This window comes from Convolutriloba macropyga, chromosome 2 (assembly GCF_964194025.1).
Source record: "Convolutriloba macropyga chromosome 2, txConMacr16.3, whole genome shotgun sequence".
In the NCBI taxonomy this organism is placed as follows: Eukaryota; Metazoa; Xenacoelomorpha; order Acoela; family Convolutidae; genus Convolutriloba; species Convolutriloba macropyga.
Window position 1 is genome coordinate 80,221,430 of NC_134469.1, and position 22,243 is coordinate 80,243,672.

The 22,243-nt window shown below is 35.9% G+C and overlaps 1 protein-coding gene across 1 annotated transcript in view; it reads right to left on the bottom strand.

Moving 5' to 3' along the window:
- Window positions 1-2,938: 2,938 nt before the first annotated feature.
- Window positions 2,939-22,243, bottom strand: part of LOC142335018 (uncharacterized) — a 49,004-nt gene continuing 29,699 nt past the window's right edge. Inside the window, exons 8-12 of the mRNA XM_075383345.1 lie at window positions 21,810-21,921; window positions 16,540-16,776; window positions 8,485-8,660; window positions 5,405-5,723; window positions 2,939-3,186 (exon numbers count right to left, since the gene is read on the bottom strand). Of these exons, the coding sequence (XP_075239460.1) occupies window positions 2,939-3,186; window positions 5,405-5,723; window positions 8,485-8,660; window positions 16,540-16,776; window positions 21,810-21,921 (1,092 nt within the window). The remainder of the gene's footprint in view (window positions 3,187-5,404; window positions 5,724-8,484; window positions 8,661-16,539; window positions 16,777-21,809; window positions 21,922-22,243) is intronic.

The following is a 22,243-nucleotide window of genomic DNA, read 5'->3' on the forward strand; positions in this document are numbered from 1 at the left end:
CACTACCAAAATCTAACACATCATAAACTTTTCATTAATCTTCTAATTTTTTTTGCAGATTCGTGTTAAAACCCTGGTACGGACATCAACATTCTTGAAAAAAAAGTATAGTGGGGTGGGTTTAGGGGACTACGTGGGGTCAATATTGGCTGCAAATGCACGTTCCAATATCATAGTTAAAGTCAAGATTAAATATGCATGAGTTTTTGAAAGGTTTTTCTAAAGTGAATCTCTTCACTAGTCTTCTCCAATTTGTTTGGATTTGGCCTGTTCGAATAGAGAAGTATAAATATGATAAACAATTTAACAATATAAAATTTAAATTATCTTCTTTGCCGAAAATGAAATTACTTTTTGTGTTTGAAAATACAAAGATACGAACATTAGAAACAGCTGGAAATATGGCCAACAAATTGCCTGAAAATAGCCGCCATTGACTCGTTTGTCGTGGTTAAAACACAAAAAGAAAAAGGAAATGTTGACAGAATTTGTTTCTAAGTGCCAAAAAGTAATTTAGAGTTTAGTTTCAGTTTGATTCCAAAAATATTTTTAAATTAGCTGCTACACCAAAAGTTATTGAACTTATTAGTAACGTCAGCTAGCATACGCTCAAATGAACTCTTATACCTGAATACACTATGACCTAATGAACAGGCTTTATCAGTGTATCCTGCTTACTTTTATTTTGCCCTTCTGACCTTGACCAAATTGACCACATTGTGTAAATTGAACTTCGATAAGTGAAATAATTAAAAACTCATGCAGCTGAAACCGTGAATGAGCTAAGTCAGGCGTCAAACAAGAAGGCTGTTACTTGTGTAAAATGAAATACGAGAAATTTAAAGTGAGAAAGATGAGGATATCTAAATATTGGCCGTTGAGAGACTGACGGCGGCTATGAACAAATTTACGTCAAATCAAGAGAAAAGACAATGTGTGTTCCAATACAAGGTTCCAACCTGCAACAAAAATCATATAACGTAACAAAATAGAAATAAAACAATAACACAATATATAAATCGGAACAATCAAAACTTTCTTAGCATCATTTATGCAATTGAACAATAATTGAGCGGCTCCCCAGTGAATGTTTAATTGTCAATTTGCTTCCAGAAGTTTTGCAGTAACCTGTTTTTGAAAATTTGCAGTTTTGATTTTTACAGCATCAAATCACTCCTCACATGAATTTAATGTGTTAAGTTTGGCGTAAACTTATTACAGGCATTGTTTCATAATGTACAAGGATACATATGGTATAAAATATGACCGCATATAAGCGTTTACGAAGCGGGCTACGATGTGTGAAAAAAATGTCATTTGTTGTATTTAGCGGCAAAACAAATAAACATCAGCAAATCAATGTGACTGAAAAGCAGTCGTACTTTTCATTTTTTTTTGAAAAATGACTGTGAAAGTTTGTTTGTTTTTTTTATTATTTCCCCCTGTGGAACCCTAATTTTCATCTAGAAGAAATAGCCTGTGTAATGATCTTAAACGAATAAATATTGGATTGAATTGAAATATGTCAACAAAAATGAACAGGACGGTTTTCCCATTTGAGTTTTCAGAGCAAAATTGACGCTGCCCATCTTAAGTTAATCAATTTAATCATTTTTCATTGAGAAGTAACAGTTGAATCACTATCCGATAATATAAATAGTGAGTGCCCGATGAATTCTGCAAAATTCTGAAACAGTGGCGACATTCTGCTTTGGGATTAGTCTACTTTCTGGCGCCGCACAGTTGCTATTAAGACAATATCGGTTGAAAAAGTAGTCAAATCAACACCTTGCTGAGGATTATTCATGTTTTGTGCTACTGTGAGGTTTGATTGAAAGCACAACCACACAGATATTATCGACAATATAGTTATAAAAAAATCTGTGAAAAACCCTGGCACTAACTTGTTACTCTATTTGCAATTATTTTTTGCTCAATTGGGTGAGAGCTGTCCATTTATACAAAGTAATTTTGAAATTTCTCTTCAATACAATAACTCAAAAGAGTGCGCTTAATACTGTAAAAAATTTTCACTCCAGTCATGTTACATCTTTATTTGGGAGTCCCGACCCCGGGATAAAAAATTAACTTCAATTTGGACGCCATATTTTAATAGCCGTTAGAGACGACTTTCATGTGAAGCGTAACTTTTAACTTTTTAATATTGGGCCTTAACTCATATAGTAATGGGAAAAAATGGAGACAGTTTTAGCCCCCAGAAATGACCAGCGGTCACTAACCGGTTTAAACGGTCACTTCTATCAGTCAATCGTATCAAAAGCGATGACATCCGTACTCTAAGAATGTCGAAAACAGCAATCAGCTCTGAAATTGCTCGTCTTAAACAGTCGAAAACGGTCATTGCCTCTAAGGTTCTAAATTTTCCTTTAATTGATTTTCAAGAAATGTAAATTTGAGAAAAATGAAGATTTGTATCATTTTGCAGTCAGTGAAAAATTTCGTCAGCTAGCGCCCCTAATGAAGAAAGTGGAACATTTCGTCCACTTTAACTCTTTAATTCCGTAAAACGTATCTTAACTAATTACCAAAACTAATTGTTAATTATCACATGTCTTTATCCTGCGTAGCTAATTTACATAAACTAGCGCAATAAAAACTGAAGGGAAAAATTCAAGAGGAGCTGGGCTCCCAATGCTTGACCGGTATTCTCAAATAGAGTTTTCAGTAATGGTTACGTGACTCTGCTTGTCACTGAGAACTTCTGGCGCTTATCGAGAACCGCAACGCGTTTCGAGATATTAAGTCAGAATTTCGAAGTGACTTCTGCAGAGTCACTTAACCATGCTTAAAACACGAAATGCATGTTTTAAAATGAAGAAAGTCAACGAAAGTCAACTTTTGGCTAAGAAGGAACTTCTGGCATTTTAACTTCTGGCACTGCAGACGTTCGGCATTTTAAATTGTGGACGTGAATGTTTTAAGGTATTTGAAAACAACGACGTAACTTGAGTGGCTGCACGAGGAATATGGACATGAGGACAGACACAACCATAGATACGACCCATTTGTTCACAGTCTCACTTCCCCCATTGTGTGCAATCATACTGGCGTAGAGGGTGATCAGAATTGTAGAAGATACCATCACCATGACAACCAACAGCCAGTTGATATAGAGAAAGGACGATGGCAACATCACCAAATGTCTCTTTCTTCGACGTCGCCTCTCTTAAATTACATCAGTTATTGTGCACTTTTTTTGATGTAATCAGAAATGATTTCCGTAAAGTTGTGCAAAATGACACCGTGAACTTGGTAGCAAAAAAATTTTTTAACAAAAATCAATTGAACATATGCTTTTGATAATGAGTTTCATTATTATTTGGTGGACGAGGTTTTCCCTGGTTTAGGTGCGCGACCCTAAACCGCTCTAATCGGGCAATTTGGGTCGCACACTGGTGGTGTGGTGCGACCCAAAATACATGGTCTGGGAAACGCTTGAGCCGCACGGTGGTCTGGACAATGGTCGTGCTACGGTCTGATCAGAGGGCAAAGTAGACGCAGTAGCGAATAACTGTAAGTTTAATGAATAACTTCAATTTTTAGCAAAAAAATTCTGAAGATTTTTTTATTTTGGTGCAAAATTATGAAAAAGTTTGCTTGTTGCCACTAGTTCAACAGCGAGTCTTCTATTTATTAAAACGCTTTAAAAAAGAATAGGCTGGATTTTGTGGAAAATCGAAATGACATCTCATTCCATTATATCCAGTAACAATTATATCCGAATATTTCTAGTGCTTAAAGTTCAGTAAAGCCGAAAAATTCATTTGAGAAACAGCTTATTCATTGGGTCGAAGAGTTGTGTAAATCAGTCCAAACTCTTACCGCATGTTTTTTTTGAGCTGTTGGCTGGCCCTTTTGTTCCCATCACAGACATCTCCACACACAGTTTCAAATAATTCCAATGTTTTGTCGCGCAATGGTAGCAAAAATTTCGGTCGCTAGAATGTCGCCCAAACTTGTGGGTCGTACTATGGTCGCACATTTTTTTGGGTCGCACTATGGCCGCACTATTTCGTGGGTCGCTTTGTAACTTTCCTATTTCTTTATTCTTTTTGCAATGCTTTTCGGTGATATCCAAGTTCTGGAGGAGGCTATGGAAATTTTGACATAAAATTATTGGTTTTTAGTTACGCTTTTAAAAATCATAGTTAAAAAGCAATAAAAAGCTTGTTTTTAGTTTTCGAAAAATTTCATTAGTTCGCTTCTTTTGATGCGACATCTTTTGTAAATCTGTTCACAAAAACGGGACACTCTCACGTCTTTTTGGGCCATCGACTGGAGTTAGTAAACTTTAAAAATTGAGAGGACACCTTAGTCGAGTAGTTTCAGCGCCCCTCTGCGCCCGTTAATTTGGAAAACAAGTGTTAAGAATGTTCATCCGGTCTGAATTTTTTTTTGAGCAAAATGGTTCTTAGTTACCTCCAAGCTTCTAATTGCTTTTTTCTTTGTCATATCGCTAAGATTTCGCATCAATTGTAAATAAAAATTATTAGTTAAGCTTTGAAAAAGTTTTTAGTGGAAATAGGTGATGTATAAGTGCCACGGAAAATATGAATTTGAACTCATCCTTCAGGCCTGCATGTTTCGTAATAATTTTGCTCTTCTAGGACCTTCCAATGCAACAAAAATGAAACGCTTCCTAGTAAAATTAATACAAAACAGGCAAACATAGGACTAAATTTGTCACCACCACCGTCATCAGTGGAGTGTTTTCACATATTTCAGTTTTATTTATTTGTCTCATTCTGATCCAATTTCATTTAAATTTATTCATATTTTGTATGTCTAATTCTTATAAATTTTGTTCGTTTTATTTATTTATTATTTTTTGGCTCGAGAAATTGGTGAGCTTTAAAAACTGTAAACTGATTGAAATTTTGCTTATTTTCAATTGTGAAAATATGTAGTGATTGCTATGGCTGATTTTTTAAGATATCATTATCCCCCGTCCCCTGCTCAAAAAAAACTTTTATTTTCACAAGCTCGGGTTAACAAAAGAAGTAGTGTTTTAGACTAATGGTTGAAGAATGAAGAAGTGTAAAGAAAAAAGAGCAACTACCCTCGGCCGGTGTGGTTAAACTGAAAAAACAGGCAATTAATACAAAAATTTACCACTTTCACCGCACTCATCGCTAAAAGATGCGGGCGCTTTGAGGTGAAAATAGATATTTTTCACCGCTATTCACCGCAATTCTTGCATCATTTTTTCAAAACCTTGCCCCGGGTGGAAACCGGATGGACTTGCCTTTCAAGTATAGATGGATAAACGAGTGGGGGTTGGGGGGGGGGGGGGGGGGGCAGGTTTCAGAACAGGTTTATAATCAAAGTAAGTCAATTGATATAAAATATGCTCAGAACCACAATTGTGAAGAAGTGGAAATACCAGTTCCTAGTCCGAAGCAGCATTGTATGAAACCAAGCCATTTGAACCTTCTTTTCTTTTGACCACAACAACCTTTCTTTGATTTGACCAGACGGGCTCTGTCTCCTCCTCCTCCTCCCCCCGTGCCATCTATCCTCTCCTCATCTCCAACCAAATCTTTGTCACTATCCGAACTGCTGCTGCTACTTGACTCGCTGACGGACACTTCGCCCAGATCTTCGGGCTGGAGGACGTCAAAGCCTCCCGTAACCATCAATTGGCCACCACTCTCTTCTTCGATTTCTCTCTTATCATTATCAAGAACTTGGTTTGGTGATACCTAAAAACACAAATTTTCTGTGGTCTTTTGTCCCTTTGCGCAAATGTAATTTTATCCCAAACACGTTCAACAAACTGTACTCCAGGATTGTAAAAAAGCTAATACGTACCCGGGTTGAGGTTTTGTCGAAAAAATAAAGTAAGAATTGCAGTTCTTAAAAAACATAAACGACTAACGTCGGGCGAATTGCTCTCAAACAACCTGCGAGTGGTTGCTTCGTCAGTAGCCAGTCACGATTTAGTGAGGCTAGCTTTAGCTTAATTGAAGGGGCGTAAGGTGAGCGCAGCAGGGGTACACTACAGCGGGGGTGCAAAATTGGATTGGGGGGACTTATGTTTGGGCGGTGGGTGGGGGCTTGAGATCAATTTCTCAGAACTGCCCTTCAAACCAAAAGTATAAGTCTCCAAAAGAGCTTCTGTGAATCGCATACTTGGAGACTAGTGGACTGAACGGCTCTAAGAGAACTTAATGAAAACTGGGCTCTTTATCCAATTTTTGAAGACGAAAGTCAAATGAGTGGCACGAAATATTGGCCTAGCGAAAATTGGATAAAAGAGACAAACAGGATTAAAAAATTTGCTACAAATTGCTTTTGAGAGCAATTAACAATGATTTCCTACAAAGTGTTTGTTATGTCATTTATTAAAAAAATATTTCTACTACAACTCAACTTTAATGATGATAATAGATGATGACATTACGCCGCATAACAGCAGCAAAAGTGCGGCATCAACAAAAAAGAAGTGAGAGAGAGAGAGAGAGAGAGAAAGAAAGAGTTAGAGAGATAGAGTGAGAGAGATAAAACGTGAAATTGAAAGAGAAGGAAAGAAACCCTAATCAACAGAGAGAGAGAGAGAGAACAAGAGAGAGAGAGAGAGAGAGAGAGAGAAAACTACGAATTTTTTCCAAGATGTGTTGCAACTCTGCAACCAACTTCTAGTTTTCTAATCTTGTTAGTAAACAAATCATATAGAAAGAAAACTGAAAAAGTCAACATTTAAAAGAAAAGTTTTCAGATTTTGCGGTAAAAAGAAAATTAAAACCATTTTTTGTCTCTAGAGTTCTTTTAGGTAACCCACTTGCAAGACGTAAAAGGTTTCGTTTGCCAGTAAAGATCGCTAAGTATAGAAAAGGGCAAAAAGCATTCACAATTTTTTAAAAACAACAGCAAATTTTAAGAGAATCTTGCTAAAATGTCAGATATTATTATCTTCTTAACCATTTTTATGTCTCACGAGACTATCCATTATCCTTGTTTCAAGACGGAAATAATTTCACTGGCTCTTGAAGATCCATAAAATTAGAACATGATAATATTTTTACGAAGAAATAAAAAAAAAATTTATCCAAAAGTTACTAAAATTTTGGTCATATAAATATTGATCAACAATCCATTAAATTTAGAAACTATGCAGCCGCATATTATCAAATTTAAAGGAGGTCCCAGGGCTCCTGGCGCCGGAAATAAATTAAAAGATATTAAAAAAACTTGCAAATACAAAAACTGCAAGTATTTTTAAAAAATTGCCTGAATTCGTGATAATAAAATTTTGGAAAACATCCCATTACATCACAAAATAATGCAGTGACGAATTATCAAACCCTGAAGGAGGTTCCGTGGCTCTTGAGGCTGGAAAAACTTGAAAACGACAAAAAAAAATTCAAAAAATTGAAAATACTAAGTTTTATTTAAATAATGCTAAAATTTTTGATGTTAAAAAGTTGAAAACTTTTCCTTGGCCAACAAAAATAGTTCCAGAACTTATTATCGAACCTCCAAGGAAGTTTTTTTCCCCTGGGTCTGGAAAGATCTGAATAAGGAAAAAAATGTTATAAAAAAGTTTCACGTTTTGTCAAAAAAATGCTAAAATTCGTGATATTAAAATGCTGAAACCATTCCATTACCACTAGAAACTATGCAGTAACTTATAAATAAACCCTAGAGGAAATTCATTGACACCTAGGGCCTATAAAACTAGAAAAATGTCAAAAATTTTCAAAAAAGCTTGAAAAAATTGTGCAAAATTGTAAAAATTTAAGTTTTTTTAGCAAACGGTTGTACGTTAGTGGAGTTGGGGGGAGAAGGTTGCACTGGGGCTGATGGGGGAAAACCAGTGGAGTTGGGAGAGGGATAGGAGAGCGCTGGGGGGTCAACAGTGGAATGTTCTTCAACCTTTAAGAACCGCCCTTCACACCATAAGTATAATTCTCCAAAACAGTTTGAGCCGGAACAGAGCTGAAAGGCTCTGAGATCACTTAATGACCGCTGGGCGCTACCTGTTATACCTTTTTGAGGACGAAAAGTCAAATGGGTCACACGAAACTTCGATCAAGCGAAAAATCGCATAAAAAAGCCCAACAGGACTAATATAATTGCTACAAACATCGTTTGAGAGCAATTGAAAATGTAAAATTGCAAACGCTAAAAACCTCAATTTGCCACATTCATCACAAATCTTTTGTTTTTCGACCCGGGTATCAGTTTGTTTGATTAGGGTGCAACAACGGCAAAATTTCTATTCCTGAAGTTTATTGGGACCTTTTGTGATAAAGAAACATTATCTCGTCACATTTTTTTTGTTTTAAATCCGTGATATCAACGGGGAAACATGAAACGTTATCCGTGCACAACACTGATTCTAATTGCATAAATTCTGCCACTTGCATTTACCATTGTCCACTCTTTTGAGCATTAAAATTTCCCCAACTCTTTTCGATTGTTAAGAAAAATTACGAAAATTTCCCAGTAATTATTTGAGACCTGGTCATTTGATTTCCTCCTCTTTTGATCACTACTCCCTTTGCTATTTCTGCTTCCGGAACTGCTCCCTGTATCTCCCCCACTGCTACCACCCCCACTGTTGTGCTCAGAATGTTTAGAAGAAGAATTCACACTCGACTCACCACTCCTCGACGAATTGCTGCTATGACGAGATCCTATTACAAAATTCATAAACTATAAAGTGGGCTCGAATTTGAAGATTGGACTGATATGACTAGCAAATACTTCAAATGGGTGAATAGGTGAGGTTGCAAAATATGTGAATTTGGTGAACGTAGCTTTTTTTGCAATCTTGGTGATGGTTACCAATATTTTCAATAAAAAATTCCTTGCTTTTGAAGTATTGACTTGATTACAGTATATTATTAGCAAATCATGTAAAACTGTTATGTGAAATAAGTTTAATACATATTAAACATAGCGGGCAAATTGCCGGAAAATAGCCGCGATAGACGCTTGTGGCCTTCCACGAAATGAAACAACTAAAGAAATAAGATAGACAGATGGGGTTAGATTCGGAATATCATTTTTATGACACATACGGTCTGTAACGAAAAAGTCCTAAAAGAGCATTTTCAAAATTGATATTCGAAATCAAAAACTCAAGACTAATAATCACAAATTAGGGCATATAAGATTGGCACAACTGTGATGCACACTATTAACTAGTAAATCTTCATTAAAAATTAAAGTTCCATAAGTGAGTTCAGAAGTCAATTTTTTGATTGAGGTAAGCCACGCAAGTGAACTAAAAGCAGAAATGCCGTCACGGCTTCAAATTTTAACTGCAGAGCAGTAGAAGTCACTGAAGTCATTGAAAAAGTCAATTCCAAGAAGTCAGGTAGTAAGAATTGACCATGGAGACAACAAATTAAAAAACTTAGCCGGTAGAATACTGGAAACGACTCGAATCGTCGTGCATTATAATCTCTAACCTAAACTTACCAAAATCAGAACATCAAAATAGACAAGAGAAAAAAAAACAAAAGTAGCCCAACAAACCACATGAAAGTGTTTTAAAAATGCCGAAAATTTTTCTAGGTGCGGGGGGAGCTAGGTGAGGTGGGTGGAGAGGTCGGGGAGGTGGGTAGTGCTGGGTTAGTTGGGGGGGGATAGGCGGGGGTAGTTAGGTGAAGGGAGAGGGTAGGAGTAGGTGGGAGTAAGTTGGGGCGGGGGGGGGGGGGCGGTGCGGTGGCGGTGCGGGGGGGATAGGTAGATGGTGGGGTGGGGTTTTTGCGGTGTAGTTTATAGAATTAGATAATTAGGGGTGACTTATATCGTGACTTAACAAAAAATCTCAAAATGACCTCTTCACTTTGAACATTACCAGCAGTTCCTAATTATTTTAAGGAGCTCGAACCACCTGCGAATGTTGAACTGTGGTAGCACCTGCACGAAATTATTTTGGAGAGCTGGATTCATTTTTTTCGTCATTTTGTATCGCCGAGTTTGAAATCGTTGCGTAACAAAATAAGAGCTGTAATAAGTTCTCAGCAAGTTGAATATCAAACCAAAGCGCAATATTTCTTTCAATGAACTAGCGAGCGGCTCCTAGCATCATGCTTATGTCATCAAAAGATTTGAACTAGATTGTGGGTAAACCAAAACCGCGGGTAGCACATAATTTAATGGAGTTTTTTTCGTCTGATCAGTAGTTTATTGAGAAAGAAAGAGGCAAAGAATTCGTTTTGTTTTTTATCATACTTAGGTGGGAACAATTTTGTAATATATTAGTTTTCTTATGTTTTATTTTGTTTATTATTCAGTTGAGCCCCGCTGAACCAGCGGCTGACTAAACAGGCGAGGACAACACATTGAAGTAATTATGGTATTTTATCTTGATGCAGATTTATTGAGCGGGTGGCTGGTCCTATAAATGTAGCATTTCTGACGAACTTAATTGCAACTTGTGTCTGGCAAAAAAGGGAAAAAGCAAGAAGAAAATATACTGGGTTGGGCTTGGTACAGAGGCCTGTAAAATATTGTTTTGATTTTGTTTTTTTTTGCTCTAAGCCGCTGTATTTTTTGACAATTATTACTCTCTTTAAAGACTAGTTTTTAAATAGCTGAGAACAGATCCGCATCGAAGAAGACTTAAATAAGATTTGATTAGCAGTGGAATTGTAGTTGTATTGTTTTCGTTCATAAGGCGAGTCACAGCAGTGCTGGTTTTTCTTGAAAGAAAGAAAACCAGAGTGAAGTGGAGATAGTAAAAATTTAAAAAATATTGAGACAAAACTGTTAGGCTAACCTTAATAAAGAAGTCTCTGAACCAAACGATCCAAAGCACACAGCTGGATTCTTTTTTCTGTTAAATGAAGGAATTTTTTTCCTGTTATTTGATATAATGCAATATCGAGAAGAACTTTATTAATTTAAGAAAGGCGGCCATTGAAGGAGGATAAAAACTTTGATCTTTATTACAAAAAAAGCATTGTATGGTTTCTGTTTTTCGCTTCTCTTTTAATGTGTTTGTTGATCAACCCGTTGTCACATTTAATGAGGGAGTGGCTGAATGATTTGAATAAGTAGACAAATTGACTTGTTTAGTTTATGGCCGGAAATTATAAAGTAAGCGGCTAGCCTCATACGTGCAGATAATCTGATGAGCAGAAAAATAATCTTGTGTATGCCGTCACGCCTTCAAATTTTAACTGCAGAGCAGTAGAAGTCACTGAAGTCATTGAAAAAGTCAATTCCAAGAAATCAGGTAGTAAGAATTGACCATGGAGACAACAAATTAAAAAACTTAGCCGGTAGAATACTGCAAACGACTCGAATCGTCGTGCATTATAATCTCTAACCTAAACTTACCAAAATCAGAACATCAAAATAGACAAGAAAAAAAAAACAAAAGTACCCGACAATTTTTCTAGGTGCGGGGGAGCTAGGTGGGGTGGGTGGAGAGGTCGGGGAGGTGGAGAGTGCTGGGGTAGTTGGGGGGGGGTAGGCGGGGGTAGTTAGGTGAAGGGAGAGGGTAGGAGTAGGTGGGGGTAAGTTGGGGCGGGGGGGGGGGGGTGCGGTGGCGGTGCGGGGGGGATAGGTAGATGGTGGGGTGGGGTTTTTGCGGTGTAGTTTATAGAATTAGATAATTAGGGGTGACTTATATCGTGACTTAACAAAAAATCTCAAAATGACCTCTTCACCTTGAACATTACCAGCAGTTCCTAATTATTTTACATAACAAACGAAGCTACTGTTAAAGTCCAATCTTCGAAGTCCACAGAAGTCAACAATCAAAAACGGAGGTAATTGCTCGAACAGAAAGAAGTCAAAAATCAAGTAATGAACAAACTTGCTTTCTGCTAAAAAAAACCTGTAGAATCTCAATACTCCTCTTCGAGTCGTAAAAAAGACCCACGATGTCTCCAATAATAGCCGCTATTGGTTCGTTGCTATTAAAAAAGAGTTTCAGTTTAAGAGAGTGACTTCGAGAATTCTGGTTGACCTCACTGTATTAAAATACTTAAATCGCTTTCGGCATACTAAGTCGTTTAAGGTTCCACAGAAGACTGCTCCTGGCTGGACTTAGCATCAACAAGACTTGATGATTTGACTTCTGGCTAGCCTCGTAGAATCACTTTGCCAGACATGTTTCAATTTCTTATGGTACGTATGCTCTACCAGTTAAAAAATACGACAAAGTTTAAGTATAAAAATCATTAAATTAAGTATATATTATAAGGTTTAAAAAATAAAAAACTTGGTAAATTGTCGGTGGGGCTCGAACCACCTGCGAATGTTGAACTGTGGTAGCACCTGCACGAAATTATTTTGGAGAGCTGGATTCATTTTTTTCGTCATTTTGTATCGCCGAGTTTGAAATCGTTGCGTAACAAAATAAGAGCTGTAATAAGTTCTCAGCAAGTTGAATATCAAACCAAAGCGCAATATTTCTTTCAATGAACTAGCGAGCGGCTCCTAGCGTCATGCTTATGTCATCAAAAGATTTAAACTAGATTGTGGCTCTCATTGAGCACGTCGTTAAAATTAGGTACAAATTTTGCTTGTTGAAACATGAGTAGCAAACCAAAACCGCGGGCAGCACATAATTTAATGGAGTTTTTTTCGTCTGATCAGTAGTTTATTGAGAAAGAAAGAGGCAAAGAAGTCGTTTTGTTTTTTATCATACTTAGGTGGGAACAATTTTTTAATATATTAGTTTTCTTATGTTTTATTTTGTTTATTATTCAGTTGAGCCCCGCTGAGCCAGCGGCTGACTAAACAGGCGAGGACAACACATTGAAGTAATTATGGTATTTTATCTTGATGCAGATTTATTGAGCGGGTGGCTGGTCCTATAAATGTAGCATTTCTGACGAACTTAATTGCAACTTGTGTCTGGCAAAAAAGGGAAAAAGCGAAAAGAAAAGTGACTGGGTTGGGCTTGGTACAGAGGCCTGTAAAATATTGTTTTGATTTTGTTTTTTTTTTGCTCTAAGCCACTGTATTTTTTGACAACGATTACTCTCTTTAAAGACTAGTTTTTAAATAACTGAGAACAGATCCGCATCGAAGAAGACTTAAATAAGATTTGATTAGCAGTGGAATTGTAGTTGTATTGTTTTCGTTGATAAGGCGAGTCACAGCAGTGCTGGTTTTTCTTGAAAGAAAGAAAACCAGAGTGAAGTGGAGATAGTAAAAATTTAAAAAATATTGAGACAAAATTGTTAGGCTAACCTTAATAAAGAAGTCTCTGAACCAAACGATCCAAAGCACACAGCTGGATTCTTTTTTGGTATCTGAAGGAATTTTTTTCCTATTATGGTTTGATTTAATGCAATATCGAGAAGAACTTTATTAATTTAATAAAGACGGCCATTGAAGGAGGATAAAACTTTGATCTTTATTACAAAAAGCATTGTGTGGTTTCTGTTTTTTGCTTCTGTTTTAATGTGTTTGTTGATCAACCGGTTGCCACATTTAATGAAGGAGTGGTCGAATGATTTGAATAAGTAGACAAATTGACTTGTTTAGTTTATGGCTCGAAATTATAAAGTAAGCGGCTAGCCTCATACGTGCAGATAATCTGATGAGCAGAAAAAAATCTTGTGTATGACTAAAGAAAGCAGTAAAAAGATTGAAGTGAATGAATAGGGATTTGAACTGTAGTTGGTTTCGTTTTTGACTTCATGTTTTTGCTGTTAACCTCCGTATGTTTTCACAGTTTGAATATCTTTCAAACTTCTGCGAAAGAAATGTCTTGAATGAGAAAAATCAGATAAACAACAAAAAAATGTTTGTTGTGAGAATTGAAAAGTAATTGTAATTACATCGTTCTTTGGCCTTATTACTTTGCGCAACTTAGCTTTTGGTCGGTAATTCTAGTTTCTTCTTTCGCTGGCCCGCTTTTTGCTCGATTGCTCAGCCCAATTTCTAGTTCACTTCCAGTTTTTCCCCGTTTTCTCTTTTTCCTTTTACACCAATTTGCAAGCCTAATCCTGACTTCAAGCCCACTTCCATTCCTTGGAGAAACGCTATGTTTGAAATTAGTTCTCGGGTTCCGATTGGGTTCGGTTGGCTTTTTAACCTAATAATCAACTCTTAGAGCTGTTTTTCACGCCACTTGTCTACAATCCTCCAGATTATTTTTACAATTGAAAAGGCAATCAAAAGTTCTTTTGCAGGTGCTTTCAGGTTTTTGTCGTTTTTGTTTAATAGCTCCACTATAGACATTTGTTGTGTTTAAGAAACCGTTGAATTCAAACGTAAGTTAGTTTGGTTTGCAAATTCTGCCCACCTGCATTTTGGCTTCTTCATGAAGCTTTTGGACCTTGTATTTTCTTGATTTTCTGAGAAAAGTTCTGCATGTTACGTATTTTTTACGATGATGCGCGATTGCTCAATCCAGCAGGAATTGGGGGTACAAAATCAGTGTGCGGATCAGGGATTTACATACCAGAGAAGGACTTTTTGTCGGTTTTTAAATTAACAGATCTAAGGAGTTGGAATAACCTGTTGCTTGCTTTCATCAATCGCTTTTGCTCACCTGTTATTAGAGTAATTGTTCCTCCTGAAATGACGCTTAACAGTAACTCCATGAAGATTTAGTGATTTTGGTTTGTTTCGGGTACTCCTGTTCAGGTTAGGCAAAAGCTTCTCTCTTGAAAGTGTTTTGGAAATCTATGTATCGAATTTTGTTCTGGTTTATTTTGTTTTACTTTTCAGTAAATTGCACCGATCAAAGAGACCGTTCAGTGATAATTGCACGTTTTTTCAACTTAGTTTTGTCATCGAGATCTGATTTACAGAACAAAGCTGTCAGCGATCAGTGAGATTTGTGCTTTCTATTGAAGCAATCAATTAAAAATAAATGAGGACTAGAGTTGGAGCAATTACACTCCCTTGAGGTACTCCAATCGCTTGACTGAAACTGTTACTGACATTTTTATTTATCTTTATAAATGATTTCCTTGTTGACAAGAACGAACTTATCAACATAAAAAATGATATCCTTAGCCTCGTTAACTGTAGTATGAGCTTCAGTAACGTCAAGACGCCAAACGGTTTCGAGCATTTTTTTGAAACCCAATAAATCGACCTGTTTCGACCACAGGAATGCTTCATTTACGTGCCTGGTTAGTTTGTAAGGGTTGTATTTTGTGAAGCGGTTTTTCATGTGATCGACTTGAGTCTCACCAAACAAATTTTGGTTTTCACCAAATTCTGTAAATAATGGGAAGATTATTGGGTTGTCAGATTTCAGCCTTTGAACGGTCTTTTTCTGGCTTTGGAAATTTTTTTATGCGGTTCCTTCCATTTTCTGGAACATGGTATTTATTAGTTCAGCTGGAATTGAGGGGAAACGCTACAGCTTCAATGCTCTTCAGTAGTTCTTGGAAGTGTTTGTAGCAGATCTTTTAAATTCTTCAGCATGTTTTGCTCGTTGCTCTCAAAATTTCCTCAAGCTCTTTTTCTGTAACTATAATAACAAGCTGTTTGATGTCTCAATTGGTTTCTTATATTGACCTCGTTTCAAATTCAATACTGTCTCAGTATTCAGCATGTTTTAAATAATTGCTGCGTATTTTTTCTAATGTTCTTAATGATCTATATAATCTATAAATAGTTTCAGAAAAGTTTGGCAACGTTTTTGCAATAAGCCATAGTTTAACCCATTTTTTTGTTTTTCAGAGTTAAAGTTTCTTCTGGTTAAAATTTATATCATTGTTTTTCAGAGTAAGAGAATTGAACTTTGGCAGCTTTCAGGCTTAACCTTTGAGAAATGTCAGGCAACATCGGTCAGCGTTGAAACCAGTTGAAACTTTTTTTTAAAAAATGAGCCGAGTGGCTGACGGGTGGCTGGAATCAGTTTTTGCATGCTTCAGTTTTAAAATAAAATTTAAATTGAAAAGATGGAAACCGATATTGGCACACTATTTATTTGTTTCTTAGGAGTTATTTATAGTAATTTATTGGCAATTTAGTTCTAAGAAAATTGTGAATAATAGCAGTTGAGATCAAGCTCACCTCAAGAACGCATGGTTAAAATAGTCAATATAAGTTTCAAAGAGTCCAAACCAAACTTTTGCAAGCAAAAACATAAGACTGCAAAATTGCTCCGACTTCACAGGAAAGCAATTAAAATAGTTCTCTTAATGGGCCAATTTTTGTGACCAATTGACCTTCGATTAAACACTTTTATGTCGCATATGAGTTCAAAACGGTACCAAAATGTCGAAATCAAGAAAGGCTCATTCGGAGATATCGTCTTAGTCTTTGAAGGGCCTGGGCCTGATCAGAGCAACTTTTTTCTGATATTTCAGTTTGATTTTAAGTTGTGCATATCAGGTTCGAATAAATTTTTTTCGTCTGGTATTTGGGCCAATCTAAAAAGGTGTCAATTAATCGAAAATCGTCTAAACTGCCAGGACCTCATGAAGATGTGATTCGGGGGATATTTACATCTGACGCGCTCAGATCAGAGGCCTTAAATTTTGAAAATATTTTCAGATCAAAACGTGAAGTGCGTGTCCGACACGACAATCTGGATTGTAATTTTCCATCCCCAGTTGCACGAGCACTTTTACTAACCCATTCCAGCTTCATCTTTGTTCTGAATCAGACCCTGGGTAGAAATTGATTGGGACGTTTCAGTTGTAGATTCAGATAGGACTGGTTGTTTGTTGGTTGTTTTTTCGACAGTAAGACCAGCTGCTTTGAGATACTTGGCCAGCTGTTCTTTCTTCCTTTCCTCTCTCTTGGCTCTTTTTTCCTCTTTTCTCAGGGCACGCTCCTCCGCGTTGTACATTTCCTCCTCCGCGTCCAGGTCTAAATTTAAGAAGATAATATTAATATAAAGTTATGCAATCTACAAGCTCGATCGAAGAAACTCACTTTTTTCAGCGTGAGAGGTCCCACTCGAATCTGTTCCCAGGTCGAGGCATGCGCTCGAAATCGCCCTTGTTCATATCATTTCGTGTACACGCCTGACCATTGTGCGCTCGAAATTTCAGAGCGATTTCGAGCGCTAGAGCGCACTTGAGTCTGATCAGAGGCATTTTCGGTCTGGGACGGTCTGGACCAGGGCGATCGAGCGCACACCTTGACCTGGGTTGATCTTTTCTGTTTATGCGCTCAATTAGTGGGTGCATATTATTTGAACCCTCAGATGCACATGCCATATTTTTACATAATGATTTTTTTATGTAATAACACGTGGGGCGCCCATAACTTACTGGGGGGGGGGGTTCACAAACAGGAAAAGATCCGATTCTTTTCAGCTCATTTAGTTAATAGATCAGTCTCGTCTCTCCGAATCGTTATTGTATGAGATCATATAAAAAACCATCTCTATTCTGTTCGCCCAGTGTTTTTATGCCCTCACTTACAAATTACGTGTTGTGTTGTTTTATAGCACGTTATATTGCAACGAAGTAGCGGTTGCTCCTGGGGGGCATAAAAGTTGTATGCCCACTAAGAATTTGGGAGGGGAGAAAAGATCCACGATTTTTATCATTTTTTGTAATATCTTATAAGATTTCGTACGACAATTTAAGCAAACAAACAAAAATGCAGCAGTGGATGCTTCTAGTGCTGCAAATGGTAAAAGGCTAGTGTTCCAAATGACCTTTATGTTCCGACCCCTCTTAAAGGGGGAGGAACTATATACTCACCTGGTTTTTTTTGTTCAGACAACTTTGACCGATCGATATATTCATTGTAGAGAGTTTTGAGTGGTATCATTAAAAAGCCCATCCAACTTAAAATATGGAATTAAAAACATTTAAAAAAAAATTTGTTTACTAGAGCGATTTCTCGGCGTTTAAAATTTTGTAAATATAGAGATTGACTTGCTTTATTTTTGAGCACATTTTCCGAAAGTTTTACTTAAAATTATGTTAAAACATGTTAAAACTATGTTACAACTATGTTCAAACATGCTAAAATATGTTTAAACCGTTAACTATAGCGTTGTTGATTTGATTTTCAAAAACAAAAAAGTTTTATTTGATTTATCTTTTTGGCTAAAATTTCGTTTAAAACATTTCAAAATTCAGCCTTTTTCTTCAAAAATAAGCTTCTTTGGTCCACTTTGATTAAATTTGTCCAAAGCACACGCCCTAAAACAAATAACACAATCTTTGTTAATTCCAAGGCGGCTATTCCTACTTCCATTTCCATTGAAAGTGCTCTGGAATTAACGTTTGGCCGTTATCTTATCTTGACGATTATCAAACACATAGCGTTTATTTAATTAACGTTGAAAAAGAAGAACACTTCAAGAACCGAAAGAAAATTGCTAAAGAGAAAGATGCAAAAACTTGCTTGTGGGGTGCGGGATTTGAAGTGTTACACAAAAACATTGGGAAATACAATTCCTCTAGCTATGCTTAATTTTTAATAACCAACTAATTGTCTGAGAGAGCTCTAATTACGCTCCTAGTTTTCACAACCCGAAGAATTTGGCTTGTATTGGGGCGCTGCCTTTTTCCAATATCTGTTCACACTTTTCAGTATTTTGATGCAAATGAGAAGTCAATTACGATAGTGATCTTAGTCACGAAACAGTTACAAAGAACGCAAAAAAGGAGAGGACACTTTTGAAGGGTTCTCTAATACAGTTTTATATTAAAAAAAACGAGATTTTAATGTTTGAACAATTTTGTGGTTGCTTGAACAACTGTCAATCAGTACCTAACGCTTTTCACAACGTTGAAACTAATTGCTGTACGCAAAAAGTTGGGTAATTCTTGGGTTTTGCGCGTATTTGTTGTTATTTTTGATGTCTTGTCAATTTTTCTAATAAATGACAGGCCTTAACGTTTTTTCAAAGAAACTTAAGGGAATCTAACAGCTGGTAGCTGCTTGTTTTTTAACGTTGACAGCAACTATTTACAAAAAATTACTAAAGATCCGAGTTTCTTCCACATTTCTAGCACTTTGTTGCCTAAACAGTAAGTCTAATTGATGACAGCGACTTTTGGTTTTCTAAAGAAGAACAAATGAACACGTTTCTTGTCCTCCTTCAACAACCTGACTTTTTATGACTTAGAAAACTACAAGTCTTTCAAATCAAAAAGTGTTTGTTTTTTTTGCGTTCTTTCCAGTTTTTTTTCTTTAACTGTCGCTTTATCTCAATAATAACACGTCTCATTGACAGGTAATCTGGTTGTCTGATAACGAACTGAACAATTGACCTGTTCTTGCCCTTTTTTTCTCTGCTAAATGTTTCAATGACAGACGCAGGTTGTTGGAAAATTAAAAGTGATTTTTGAATCCTGCTGTCTTAGGATTTTTTATATAATTTTACGAGACTTTCTAACAGTGTCGATGAATAAGTTTTACGCAATAATTTTAATATATAATTCCGAGTTTTGTTCACTTTGATGCCAGTAATTGTTTTAACTGACCAGTTTTATATATTCATATATTTGCTTTTTTCTTGCTTTGTCGCTAACTGATCTCAGTTGTCTATAACAAATTTAAAAAAAAAAGAAATTTAAATATGTCTTCGATTAAAAAAGAGGTGAAGCTTTTAAATGGTAGTTTTTTTTCAGTTTTGGTTACACTGTTTAAGTTTGTGTTTGTAGGATTACAAGTTTTGGCAACTCTTAGAGTTTTTGGAAACTGCAGCATTGCTTCTTATGTTATTTGTTTATCTAAGTTTCTGGATTGTAACTCAGGTTTTTTTCTTCGACTTTTCTTCACTTCATGAGTCACAAACTGCTTTTATGTTGATTCATTTTGGAACCTTTTCAACATTTGCTGTGCATTGACCTTTTTGTTGTTTTTGGAGTCAGTTTTTATTCTTCGCTTACACAGTCTTATAATCAAGTTAAAAGCAGTTCTTCATCAAATAATCCACTTTGAGAATAAGAGGAAAAAACATGTCGCCTTTCGCAGCTCTAAATGTTGGTGAATTCTGCATATTTATCAATTAAGTTCAATTTTCATAACCTAGAGCTAACCAGCAATTCGATTCAAAGAGACAACTACAGATTCACAAAAGGACAAAAATAAACTGAAAAAACTGGTCGATTTTCTTTCGAAAACAATTTGCAAACTTCCGTGAACACATGCAAAACTGATAGTAAAAGAGAGTTGTGAGAAAGTATTAACAAAAAAAAGATTTTTTTTTGTCAAAAATACCGACAAAATCAAGTTATAACTTACAATTCTATATTCAATTGTTTCTCCCTGAATTCTTAACTGATCTCCAATTAATGTGCCTGAATTACGCAGAAACCTGATTTAAAAAATATCACAAATATTCTACCAGAAGGAGATATGTAATATACTAAACAAAGATGCGATTTGTATATTTTTTGTTTATCTCAACTTTAAGAAAATCCAATGTATAAAATATAATTTTTTGCTAGAAAATAAATAACCGTAAACATGTCGACTACAAAATACTTGAAATGAAAACAACCTATTGAAAAAATCTTGAGGAATAGATAATAAAAACCTCGAATAATTTTTAGATAATATTGCTCATGAATATTTTGGTTATTATATTAATTTTCTTGGTCTACATTGTTTTCAATGAAAAATGTATTTTGAAACTTTTAAAATGTTTTATGGGAAGAAAGCACGTTTGTCATTGTGGGATAATTGAAAAGTGCAAATTTTGTAGAAAACCTACTGGAAACTTTTGCATATTGAGCGTATTTTTTTCCCGGATTTCATATTATAACCATTTGAAAAATTTCAATCAACACTAACAAAAAAGGGTTATTTGGTAAACATTTCGGAATATTTTTGAAGTAACCTCCGTCTCAGCTTTTTTCTGAGATTGATTACTCCTGCTGAACATCAGGTTTCAGTAAAAGTTTTTTTAAACGCATGAATGGCAATGAATATGGATTCCAAAAATGCAAATTCGTTATGTTGTCAGTTTTTGCATTAAAAATAATAGTGCTCACATTAAAATTGCTCACAATGACGATTATTATCTCCCAAAAAAAAGGAAAAATATTTCAGACGTATGTTGGATCATTTTGTGCTACAGAAAAACTCGCGCGATCCGTCTTCTTTTGGGTACAGCGGGATTTATATCGTGTCAGACTTGTCTAAAACTTTTTTTTTATAGTGTAAGACCTGATTAAAGATTTTTGTCGTATTCGAACTGGCTAAAATTTTTTATCGAGTAGAACTGCTGATGGTGCAACCTTATCAAATTTTGGTTCGAGGTCAAAAAAATTCTCCTAAAACATTGTGATGCTTTGAAGAGATGATCATTTAATAAATATCGGTCGGATTAGCCATAAAATGGTATTCGTAATTGCATTTTTTAACCAATCACGTTGTTTATGGCAATAATGTTTTAAATTGTAATTAGTATTGTTTGATTAATGAAAAATTGTGGGTTTAAAAGTTAAAATTTATTATACTTTATTGATGCGGTTTTGTGCAGTCGATGGCATTTTTTTGGAAGCGGCTTCAAATTGAAACTACTACCATTCAAGTATAAACGGGAAAACTGAATTTTTTTGGAATTTTTTTGGAAGCGGCTTCAAATTGAGACTTACGGGAATCTCTACCATTCAAGTATTAATTGCAGGAATAAACAGGACGTCTTTTTTATGTCATAAATAGCGGCACAGGTCAAAATGGATAAAATCGGCTTATTGGAACTCCACCCGTATCCCATTGGTTGTGGCCCTCCATAATTGATAATTTTTATGTCTTTACAATGGTATTTAATTTTAATCGAAATGAATTCCTCTTAACAGGTTAAACATCTATTTATCAGTGTAGAAGCCCTCATTATCGTTCATACATAGTATTGAAGATAATGAAAAAAGTGCGGGGGGGGGGGGGAGGTAATTACTCCAGGGTAACCAAAAAATGGTGCTTACCGTCCAGTAGATCTTCCTCTGTGTTGAAATATGGCTTTGTCCGTCTGAACAGTTGCACAATAAGCACAGCTATCGGCAATACAAGCAAACTCGACATCAGACTCACACCGAACTGAAAAAAATGAACTTAATCTTTTTTCATTAAAAAAATATATATTTTTTAAAACAATTTAGGCCGTGTAGAGGACACTTAAATTCTTTTAAGCATCTTTAGAAGCAGTACCAGTTAACATAAATGCAAAACTTGAAGCGCTCCTCTTTAAAAACAAACACATAAATTGCAAACAAATTTTGAAACATAGTCGTGAACATACTAGTCGTGTAATATACATAGTCGTGTAATTTGTGGCGTACCAAAAGAGAGACTTTTTTATTTGTCGCACTTTGAGCCTATTTTTTTCAGAAACAAGCACCAATAGCATGCCAATCGCTGG